The sequence below is a fragment of the Erpetoichthys calabaricus genome, chromosome 4 (genome assembly GCF_900747795.2).
Source record: "Erpetoichthys calabaricus chromosome 4, fErpCal1.3, whole genome shotgun sequence".
NCBI classification, from domain to species: Eukaryota; Metazoa; Chordata; class Cladistia; order Polypteriformes; family Polypteridae; genus Erpetoichthys; species Erpetoichthys calabaricus.
The window spans coordinates 63,405,025-63,417,476 of record NC_041397.2 but is presented as its reverse complement, the minus strand read 5'-3'; the positions used below and the strand labels follow the sequence as shown (position 1 = coordinate 63,417,476).

Below are 12,452 nucleotides of genomic sequence, written 5' to 3'. Positions count from 1 at the left end.
CTTGCAGTGTTATGTTTCAGGTGTCTGGATCCTTTTCGAGAATACATTCAGGAACGAATTGCCTTGTCACGGCAAAAGATTCAACAGTTTCCCATTTATGGAGAGATGCATGAGGTCATTCAGTGTTTCAGACTGTAGAGAGTTATGGTATGACAGTTTCACTCAGTTCATGCATGAAGACCCTCTCTCACAGATGGCTGTAGATGGACTAAGTGCCAACATTAATTTTATTAGTAACAAGAGAGGTGGTGAGAAGATCTCTGTACAAGCAACCTAGCTTGATAACCTGGTGATCTAAAGCCACATTTTAGATCTGTCCATTCTTGTGGAATTTTCTCCTTTTCTTCCTTATTTAACAGACTGGCAAAATGTGTGACAAGATAATCCACCTCTTCATCCCCATAATTTGCCAGTTCTTCTCTTGAGTGTAGAAGAATGAAAGGGTCAAAACTTTGAAACGAATCTGGAATCCACGTACTTAACTGTGTTGTCAATAATTTTCTGAAACTCTGCACCAAAGATATCTTTGTCTGTGCTCTCACTATTTCTTGCAGGTTGTTGGCTTTTTGTGAGTGAAGTTCCACAGTAGCACATGCTACCATCAACTTTTACTGTGAACTTTGTTTCCAAGGCTTTTGGTATTCTCATGGCTTTGTTATCAGGCTGAGTAGGTGTGATATGGTGCTTTCCACTAACTGATTTGTTCGCATGAAGTTGTCATACTGAAAAATCAGTACTGCACATGGATAAGTAGGGAACTGTAGTCAAATATGAAATGTAGGAAGCGAACAAATACCTTGATCTGCATCTCCTGCACCACCCACTTTGCTTTGAAAGCATCCACTGACCAAACATCCCCTCCTCCTGCCATATTCTCCATGTGCACAACAGTGGGAGTGTAATTGTTTTCCATAGCCTTTAGATGTCTCAGCCTGCTTGGCAGCCACAGTGTGCTTTTCAGACAGCTGAAATGAGCCACTTTCTCATTAAGCAGTTCACTTATTTCACTCCTTTCTCTTTGCTTCTTTGGGGAATAGTAGTACATCTTAAAGGTTTCAGTGTATCTTTAAACTTGACCTGGTAGTCCATCTTTCACACTATCCAATATTGCTAGTTCTAATTTGTGTGCTGCACAGTGAATTGTTATTATGTGGGGTTTCCGCTGTTTGTCTCCCAGCTACTCCTGTTTTCTCACTCATCACTGCAGTGCCATCAAAATTTGCATACACTACTTTCTCCTTTCATGTCTTTTCACTGATAGCCATGGTGTTGACTGCCTCATTAATAGCTTTTAAAACACCTGCAGCATGTGCGCTCTTCACTGGCTGACATTTGATCATGTAAGTAAATATGTCACCATTATCTGTTACATACCTGACATGAACCAACACCTGTTCTATGATGCCAGTGTCTGTGCTTCCATCTGCAAAAACTGATAGGAATTTACATTTTTGTATTTCCCTATTCAATCTGATCTCTTGACGTTTGTGCCACTGTTCAAATAAAATCTCTGCATGCATGATCATTGTGAAATGTAGAATCAATATCTAGGCCATTTGCTGCTTGGAGTTTGCAAAGGCTGTTGAATTCCGCGAATGGTAACTTCACTTTTGGCATCCATAGTATGTTGTTCTGAAAAGGTTTGTCAGGACATCATGCTGTGCTTTATTTTATTTTTATTATGTCCTTTACTATTGCTGTTTGTTCAGGTAAAGAAGCTATAGACTGAGTACCCATACACTTCTTGTGATGCACAGATTTGTCATGCTTTCTGATAGGGTCTTTCCTAAAATTACTGCTTCCTATAAGAAAAGCACTTGTTGAGTCAGAAATTGTGGGGAATTAACAACAAACAGACAACAAACATTCGTCGCCATGTCATTTGCCTTATGTTACAGCCACAGAGATTCTTTTGTCTATGCAACCAGAAAAGCTAGGCTAGTAACAGCGATACTAGAACAGAAATACGATATATTTACACAGAATGAATGTCTTTTATTTTGTCCTGACTGATAGTTGGGCTTCAGCAACATGTCAATCGAACCAATTTCCTTTTCTTTGGTTTTATTTTTGAATAAAAGCATACTTGTTTTGTTATAACTTTTGCAATAGTGTTTCTTGAATATTTGGGCTTCACCATCCTACACTTCACGTCAAAGTTATGTTGTTACTAAAACATATGAAAACATTTTCTGTTTTAGCCATGTGTTCAACATGTCTTGCCTTGCATTTCTTCTGTCATTCTATATTTACACAAATCGTTGTAGACACAGAATACACATGAATTGTATATATTTCAAATCACAATATTTCATTACCTATATAATTCCTTACAATCACATTGGCAAGTAAACACTTCAGCACAGACTTGGAACTGTGAAGATTGCAGCAGGGCTATGCCTTCATCTGACTGAATGGTGGGTGGGGGGTGTAGCAGGCTGCATTCTGATAATCTACACATTTGCAAAACAAAAGGGGGCTAAGCAACGAGCTTCTCTGGCGAATGTCAGGAAAATTTAAGAGGTCAGGGACAACGAAAAAAAATTGTAAGTTTCAGGGATTCTAGTGTTAAACCTATCCTAAGCATAGCCTGTCTGTCTGGAAGAAATTTAAGATCTCAACTCCTGGATGATTAGACAGGGTCTGTCAGACCTGACTTGAAAGTTTGTAGCACAAGAATCCAGGTCAGAGTTGTGGACAAAGTATATTTTTGTTTCTATAGGTTATATTTCTATGTTGTTTGAGAACAGAAAACTGGAGTATGATGAACAATAATGCAGTCCCTAATGCAAAATTGAAGTCTCTCATTGACTTCTGTATGGTTGCAAAAACCATCAGCATTCCCCCCCCCCCCTTTTTTTTTTTTTTTGTGTGTTAATTTTTGTTTTTCACTGAAAGTAGACTCTATCTGATTTGGTTACAAAAGTGGAACATGGTAGTTTATTTATACACTTGTTTATTTTTAGCTGGGAAAATGTGTAATCTAAAATTTTGAAAATATTAGTATTCTTTTTTTTTTTATATATACTGTAAAGACCATTTTAATGTCTTGATAGGATTGTTGCTATAGCTTGGTCTTTATATAACATGTAAAATTTTTTAGTTATTTTTTTCTTTTAGGATCCACTGGCCCATATGTAGGTTTTATTAACCTATTACATAACCTATTGCCCCAATTTATCTAAAATCTGATAATTCAATCTGGTAAGTTAGTGGATGCATTAAATTGCCTTAAAAGTGGACGCTATGTCCAAAAATACATATCATGATATAGTTTAAAATTCTGACTGTTTCAACAGATTCCAGTGTGATGTATTTAAATATAATTTTCAGACTGAAATGTATTTTTAGCAAATGTACTGCTGATTAATTGTGCAAACGCTTCTCTCGCAAAATGCTTGTTGTCCCCTTGCTAATCAAATAAATTTGACAGACAAAATTAACCTGTTTTGATCCAGTAAAAGTACAGCTTCTTTCACTTGCTCATCCTTATTGTCGCCAGCACCACTAAGCAAACACAGCTTTTTTTCCCTCCTCCCTGACTCAGTCCATTCATACAGATATGAAAGTTGAAGTTGAACGGCAGAAATATTCTAAAAGGAAGCTGGTTCACTTATTAAATACAGTTCACATACATCCATACAGAAAATCGAATTTCCCATTTCCTTTTACATGCACAGATTTACATTTTTATGTTTAAATCTTTTTTTGAATGTTTTCCAGCAATTTATCATGCTGGTATTAAGTTTTTCTCAGTCTATACCTGACGAAAAATTTTATCCAGTGTACTGAATCAACTGGTACCCACTCCTAATATGCCTACACAATGCAGAAGCACTTCACTCTGTCTAAAACTTTTAAGTCTTTGTTCCTTCTTGTTTTGAGCTATTGAAGAATTGTATAATTCTCTATATAAATACAGGCTTAAAGCAATAGTGGAACTGTTTTTGAAAAGAATTTTGCTCTTATATACCTGATGAAGAGCAATGTTGACATTGTAGTAAGATGTGGCTTTTCAGGCAGCTTTGTTAATTTTGTGCCTACTGTTAGTTCCTCAGATGCTGGCGATGATGGTAGACTTGGAAGATGATGATGAATGGGCAATAGCAGATGAATTGGAGGATGATGACTTTGACAGGTAAACGTACATCAAAAAAGATTTAAAGGGAAAGGGTAATTTAAAAGGAAAGGTTTGTGCTTAAAACTGATTTCCCTTGTAGATTACAGGAGACACAATAGTGAGTGGAATAGATTACACTGTCTTTTTGTTTTAGAACGATGTGAATATTATCTGATTTTGTTTTAGTATCATCGCCTAATCCTGCCACATGTCTTTGTTTCTTCATGTTTTGCACCGTGCTTTGAATGTCCTGTGTCCCTAGTGCAAACTGTGGCCTATGCTCATAATTGACATTTCTAGTTAAAACCTCCACATGTAAGAAGTTGATTTCTTTTAAGCCAGTACGTACCTTGTAAACATTGGAATAAGTACAGTAATAATGTTCAAATTGCTGTAATAATTTAGTTTGACCACCTTCTTGTATTCTGTTGTTGAAAGGTGCTTCCATTTTACTGAAGCATTAATGTAAATAAATGAAAATAGTTACTTTAATTTTTTTTTATGAAAGAAAAAGTTTTCTCTGATTGGTTTACCTGGTTGGTCATATAGCAGTTTTACTTGTATAATATACCTTTGTTCAAAACCAGGTAAGACTTTTTTGGCTATTTGAATTTACTATCTGTACTGCTTATATTCTTATATCTGTATGTACTTGTATCCTTTTTAGCAAATTTAACTTGCCAAAATGGAATTTCTTTTTAATTTATCATCTACATGCTTACTTTACCTATTTAATGTCTTTCATATACCTAAACTAATAATGAGTCTGTGACTTTTCAATGCAGCAATGCAGTTGCTGGAGAGAGTGCACTGGACAGAGTTGCCTGTGGCTTAGGGGGAAAGATTGTTCTGCCTATGATTAAGGAACACATCATGCAGATGCTTCAGAACCGTAAGTTGCGTTTATAATTGATTGGAATGTTTTATTAGAATAGGGGCATCCAGGATTCAATAAGCATTACTCTTCTTAGTATTTCAAAGTTTGTCCTGCATGTTTTTCAGTACTGTTCCATTGTGCTTAAATAGTCTGTTATATTGTTTGTTATTTTAGTGACTTATTAAGTTTTGTAGCTTGGTTGTTAGTCATATCTGCCATTTTCTGTAGGAGGGGAAAACCCATACTTTGTAAGTGAATATGTTTAAAAGGCTCTAGGACCATGTATGAAAATTGCCTCCCCACCATTTTTACTCTTGTTTCACTGGTTGTACTGCTTCAGAACTGGTAACGGACATGGTCAACAAAGAAGTCTCTTAAATTGAAATTATCCTTCTTAGTTCACGTTAAGAAGATGGATCATGTTGAAATAAGGCATCAAGACGTAATACAGTCACAACATACATTGCTCAATATAGTAATTAAAAATTGTCCTCTCTAGTAATAAATCAGTGATTTGAATAAATGAAATAAAATGCCTTTATGAGGTAATTCTGCAATGTCCAGTATTTTTCACACAAGACCAGTAGCAGATTATACATTCACTTTGGTTTATTGTTACAAAACACAATTCCAGTTATAATCTTAGCATGTTACACAATAATACATCATACAATATTTTTTGAATTTACATTATTTATTTTTATGTATTTTAAACATATTTTTATGATTTTGAACTACTTCATTTGAAATTTAAGTTTGTAGTTAATATGTTGAGTGGAACAAGTATTGAAAGTATCATTTTTAATTCACCACAGTTTGAAAGTTTTTATCTGGCAAAGCTATAGACTTCTGGAACAACAAACAGTAGTTGAAAAATGTCATGTGGCTCCCTTTGCAAAGCAGAATCTTTTTAACAAGTGCTGCAAAATGTGTACTTTTTAATTAGAAATGCTAATCAGCTATTTAATTTTCTGCAGCTGACTGGAAATATAGACATGCAGGTCTGATGGCACTGTCAGCAATAGGGGAAGGTTGCCATCGTCAAATGGAGGCGATCCTCAATGAAATAGTTAATTTTGTGTTACTCTTCTGCCAGGATCCCGTAAGTATCCTTCGTTCTGTAGTACTTAATTTTACATTATGTCAAATAGTTATTTTTGCACTTTTTCCCCACCATAGATTTGTTCTTCTTTTATACCTTGTGTTTGTCAATTTGTGTGACCTACATGAAAACCAGATCACATTTTGTGAACACTTAATGCAGAAAAGTCAATTGAAATGGTTCACATACATTTTGTTGCCACTGTTGTAGTGAACACATCACTGTCTACATGAAGACTGCAAAGAAGTTATCAAGAATACTAAAAGGGTGTTAGGTTATATATTATGCTATGTGGAGCACAAGTCAAGAGAGATTGTTTAAGCAAATTTTATGCTTATAACACACTAGTGAGGACTCACCTGGAGTACTATGCACTGCAGCTGCACTGAGACAAAGGTTGAATTTGGGACTGAGAGGTTTGTACTATGAAGGGAGTTTTTTTATTCTTATAGATTTTAATTAAATCAATTAATAATCTGTACAATAAAATCAAACTTAACAAAACCAAAATTCAACCTCTGCCCAAAACAAAGAGAGGAGAGCCAGGCCAGCCAACAAATCAAATCTTTGAAACAGCAAGGAAGGAAGAGTATTTTTTTTTTTCCCCCAGTATATTAGATTATTCTAAAATGTTATAGATTAGATCCTGCCATATTTTAAACAAGTTTTGAACAAATCCTCTGAGTGGGAATTTGATTTTTTCCAATTTCAGATAGTATAGGACATCAGTTACCACTGACTTAAAGGTGGTGGGTTGGGATTCTTTCAGTTAGGCAAGATAAGTCTATGTGCTCTTAGTGAGGTTAAGGCAATTACGATTTGTTTGTCCTTCTCCACTTTAAGCCCAACTGCAAGTAAACCATTCACAGCTGGTAATGGGTAAAGAGTGATTGTGACACTAATGCTGCCTGATAGGCATTCAAAGATTTTTGTCCAAAATGATATTAATTTGGTACACACCCAAAAAGTGATCCAGTGAGGCTGGAGCTAGATTGCAACATTCACAGGAGGAATATATCCCTGGAAACATTTTGAAAAGTTTTAATTGCTGTAAATGTGCTCGATAGCACGTAATTATTCAACTTAAAATCTTCTTTCCATATATGGAGCTAGAGTCTATTCTGTGCTTGGCTGCCTTCCACGCTTTTTCTGTAATGTTAAGTGAAAGATTCTTTCCCCATTGTGCCCTGGGATCTTTGAAAGGAAGGGACTTTAAAATGTTTTGATAAATTGTGAAGATGTTGTCTAAGTCTTCAAGACTGATCAGTATTTCTTCTGCAACAGAAATAGGTGTAAGGTGAGGAAAGCTGGGCAGGTTCTGTTCAGCAAAGTTTCTAGCTTGAAAGTAGTGGAAAAATTGTGTCAATGAGAAGGTAGATTTGAAGTTTAATTGGTCATAGGATGAAAAAACATTATCGCTATACATGTCTTTAAATGTTTTAATCCCAGATATTTTCTAAGCATTAAATACTATGCATCTCTGAGAGGGTGGAAAAGAGTGGTTGTCATTTAGAGATGCAGCAGATAAGATCTTTTCTGTCTTAAAGTGCTTCCTACATTGGTTCTATCATCTGAATGAATGAAGGGTAATTGGATTAGTGTTTTGACAAGAATTTGTATTTAATGGGGCACAAAGCAGGGAAGATTTTAACTTAATTGCAGACCAGCCCTCTGTATATTTATCGATTTGTGTCGTTGTTCAGTTCTTTATGCCTTTTATATTTGCCACCCAGTAATAAAATTGAAAGTTAGGTAGTGCTTTGTCCCGTTCTGCTTTAGGTCGCTGTAGAGCCGCCTTTTTGGATGCATGGATGTTTAGAATTCCAAATAAGTTATGATTGAATCTAATTTCTTTAAAAAGATTTGTTAACGTATAAGGAGATGGTTTGAAGTAGGAAAAGAAACTTGGGAAAGATATTCATCTTAACCGTGTTGATTATCCCTGCTAATGTGAGATGGAGGGTGTAACATCCATTCACATTTTGTTTAATTTTTTCCTTGCAGGCAGCAAAATGTTGTTGAAAAACAGCTTTGTATTTATGATATTTACCCCATGATATTTAAACTGGTCTGCTAAGATAAATGGAAGGGTGTCCAGTCTAGTATTGTGTGCTAGAGAGTTTACTGGAAAAATCAGTTTTATTCAAAATTTTGAGTCCAGGTATCTTTTGAAAATCTGCTAGTCCTTTTAGGGCTGCTAGCACAGTATTTGTGGGTCAGATATATACAGTACCATATCATCATCATATAATGATTTTTTCTGTTTAAGTCCTTCTCTGAAAATCCCCTTTCAAAATGCATCAGAGATAAACAGCCAGTGTCAGCAATGATGATAGGGAACATGCTTGTTGAGTACTGCGTTCTAGTTTAATGTACCCTAAGTTCTTGTCTATAAGCCGGACTCATGTATTAGCCGGAGACCAAAAATCATACGAATTTTTAAAATAAAATCGTATCATAGATAAGCCGGACTCATGGATAAGCCGAACGTACTATAACCTATAACTAATAGAAGGGAGGGAGGTCAGTGGTCTCACTCGCGCCCATTTAATTTCTTTAAGGGGGGAGAGAGTGTGAGATATTGCCGTCTCTCTCACTCCCCGCATGGCGCGGTTGGAGCGGCTGGAGCGCGTTCTTTCTGCTCTGGGCGTCGCCGAGTCAACACGAGCGCGTAGCGGTCATTTAAATTGTGATTTTATATGTAAGCATATTTAAATATATATCGCGGATTTCTGCGGACAATGGGTCTTTTAATTTCTGGTACATGCTTCCTCAGTTGGTTTGCCCAGTTGATTTCATACAAGGGACGCTATTGGCAGATGGCTGAGAAGCTACCCGGCTTACTGTTCTGTCTCTCTTGCGCTGACTATCTGTGATCCTGACGTATGGGGATTGAGCAGGGGGGCTGTTTGCACACCTAGACGATACGGACGCTCGTCTAAAAATGCTGAAAGATTATCTTCACGTTGCTATCTTTTGTAAAGCTGATTCCTGAAAAGACATGCTGCACAGTGCTTCGCATACTTAAAAGCTCGAAGGGCACGTATTGATTTTTGACTGAAAAACAAACTCTCCCTCTCTCTCTCTTTGTCTGCTCCTGACGGAGGGGGTGTGAGCTGCCGCCTTCAACAGCTTTGTGCCGCGGTGCTTCGCATACTTAAAAGCCAAACAGACATATTGATTTGTTTGCTTCAGTCCTTTGAAGAGGAAGATATGTTTGCATTCTTTTAATTGTGAGACGGAACTGTCATCTCTGTCTTGTCATGGAGCACAGTTTAAACTTTTGAAAAAGAGACAAATGTTTGTTTGCAGTGTTTGAATAACGTTCCTGTCTCTCTACAACCTCCTGTGTTTCTGCGCAAATCTGTGACCCAAGCATGACAATATAAAAATAACCATATAAACATATGGTTTCTACTTCGCGGATATTCTTATTTCGCGGGTGGCTCTGGAACGCAACCCCCGCGATGGATGTATAAGCCGGACTTATGTATAAGCCGATATTCTATTTTTTCATTTTCACAACTTTTTTCCTTAGATAAGCCGCGGCTTATTGACAAGAACTTAGGGTAGTCTGAAATAATGTTAATACGAACTGAGGCTTCTGGACTAGCATATTGTAGTTTGATCCATGCACATATGTTTGAGCCAAACCCAAATTTGTGCAATGTCAAATGCCTTTTCTGTATCCAAAGATAGTAATATCTCTGGGGTGTTAGATTTAATGGGCGAATATATTAAACAAATGTCAAAGATTAGAAGTGAAGTGTCTGCCTTTAATAAATCCGGTTTGGTCATGGTATATTACAGAAGGAAGAGCTTTCTCAATCCTTCTAGCTAGAACTTTGGAGAATACCTTAATGTAATTATTCAGGAGTGAGATTGGTCTGTATGACGCACATTGTAGTAAGTCTTTATTTTTCTTAGGAAAGATAGAAATTAATCCTTAGAATTTTTATGTCTTTAGCTTCTGTAAACGTTACTAATAGTGGAGCTAACTTATTTGAATTTTTTTTTATAAAATTCCACTGGGTAGCCATCAGGGCTGGATGCTTTCCCACTTTGAAGTGAGATTATAGTGTCTACTAATTCTGAGAGTGTCAAAAGTTTATCCAGTTCCACAGCACTAAGAATATCTAGCTGTAGTATCTGTAATGAGTCAAAGAACTCATTAGATTGAATAGAATACAAGGACTTTTAGTACCCTCTAAATGTGTGTTCTATTTTTATTGCCTATGATTTTATCTCTGTCTATGTTGGTAATTGCTGTTATTGAATTGCAGACTTCCTGCTTGTGGATTTGTTGAGCTAAAATCTAATTCTAATCTAATCTATGTTCATAATAATGTCGCAATTTAAAGATGAGATGTTCCTTTTCTTTAGTAGTCAAGAGGTTAAATCCTGATTGCCAAACCTGTCTTTTTCCCCATAAAGTGCCTGGTGTATTCTAGATCTACAGTTTTTCTTCCGACTGCTCCCGTTAGGGGTTCCCACAGTGGATCATCTTCTTCCATATCTTTCTGTCCTCTGCATCTTGTTCTATTACACCCATCACTTGCATGTCCTCTCTCACCACATCCATAAAACTTCTCTTAGGCCTTCCTCTTTTTCTCTTGCCTGGCAGCTCTATCCTTAGCATCCTTCTCCCAATATACTCAGCATCTCTTCTCTGCACATGTCCAAACCAACGCAATCTCGCCTCTCTGACTTTGTCTCCCAACCGTCCAACCTGAGCTGACCCTCTAATGTACTCATTTCTAATCCTGTCCATCCTCGTCACACCCAATACAAATCTTAGCATCTTTAACTCTGCCACCTCCAGCTCTGTCTCCTGCTTTCTGGTCAGTGCCACCGTCTCCATCCCATATAACATAACTGGTCTCACTACCATCCTGTAGACCTTCCTTTCACTCTTCCTGATATCTGTCTGTCATATATCACTCCTGACACTCTTCTCCACCCATTCCACCCTGCCTGCACTCTTTTTCACCTTCCACAATCCCTATTACTCTGTACTGTTGATCCCAAGTATTTAAACTCATCCACCTTTGCCAACTCTACTCCTTGCATCGTCACCATTCCACTGACCTCCCTCTTATTTACACACATGTATTCAGTCTTGTTCCTACTGACCTTCATTCCTCTCCTCTCCAGAGCATATCTCCACCTCTCCAGGGTCTCCTCAACCTGCTCCTTACTATTGCTACAGATCACAATGTCATCAGCAAACATCACAGTCCACGGGGTCTCCTATCTAATCTCGTCTGTCAACCTGTCCATCACCATTGCAAATAAGAAAGGGCTCCGAGCCAATCCCTGATGTGATCCCACCTCCACCTTGGATGCATCCATCATTCCTACCGCAGTGTACAGTCACACTTCCCTCATACATATCCTGTAATAATAATAATAATATTTATTTGTATAGCACATTTTCATACAAAAAAGTAGCTCAAAGTGCTTTACATAATGAAGAACAGTAAATTTAAAAAAAAAAAAAAATATAACAACATAAGAAATTAAAATAAGACAATATTAGTTAACATAAAAAAAGAGTAAGGTCCGATGGCCAGGGTGGACAGAACAAAAAAAAAAACAAAACTCCAGACGGCTAGAGAAAAAAATAAAATCTACAGGGGTTCCAGGCCACAAGACTGGCCAGTCCCCTCTGGGCATTCTACCTAACATAAATGAAATAGTTCTCTTGTGTCTATGGTTGTCACGGAAGGACTTGATGATGATGGACATGCAGACTTCTGGCTTTTAATTCTTCACTGTTGGAACATCATGGTGCTTAGAGTAGATGGTGGCGGCGAAAGCCACCACCAAAAGGACACCGGAAAAAGAAACAGAAGAGAGAATAGGGGTTAGTACAGACTTTAGAGCTACCATGAATAGTTATTGTAATGAATTGAATATACAGAGTATCAGGATTAAATTACAGTGAAATTATGAGAAGGCCATGTTAGAATGTGTTTTCAGCAGTTTTTTTGAAGTGCTCCACTGTATTAGCCTGGCAAATACCTATTGGTAGGCTATTGCAGATTTTAGTTGCATAATAGCAGAAGGCCGCCTCACCACTTCTTTTAAGTTTTGCTCTTGGAATTCTAAGGAGACACTCATTTGAGGATCTGAGGTTACGATTTGGAATATAAGATACAACAACAACAACAACAACATTTATTTATATAGCACATTTTCATACAAAAAGTAGCTCAAAGTGCTTTACATAATGAAGAAAAGAAGAATAAAAGACAAATAAGAAATTAAACTAAGACAACCTTAGTTAACATAAAAAGGAGTAAGGTCCGATGGCCAGGGTGGACAGAAAAAACAAAAAAAAACTCCAGAAG

The 12,452-nt window shown here is 37.0% G+C and overlaps 1 protein-coding gene across 1 annotated transcript in view; it reads left to right on the top strand.

Moving 5' to 3' along the window:
- kpnb3 (karyopherin (importin) beta 3) overlaps positions 1–12,452 on the top strand; it is a 110,813-nt gene that overhangs the window by 65,868 nt on the left and 32,493 nt on the right. Inside the window, exons 9-11 of the mRNA XM_028799540.2 lie at positions 4,051–4,138; positions 4,906–5,012; positions 5,975–6,099. Coding sequence (XP_028655373.1) covers positions 4,051–4,138; positions 4,906–5,012; positions 5,975–6,099 — 320 coding nt within the window. The remainder of the gene's footprint in view (positions 1–4,050; positions 4,139–4,905; positions 5,013–5,974; positions 6,100–12,452) is intronic.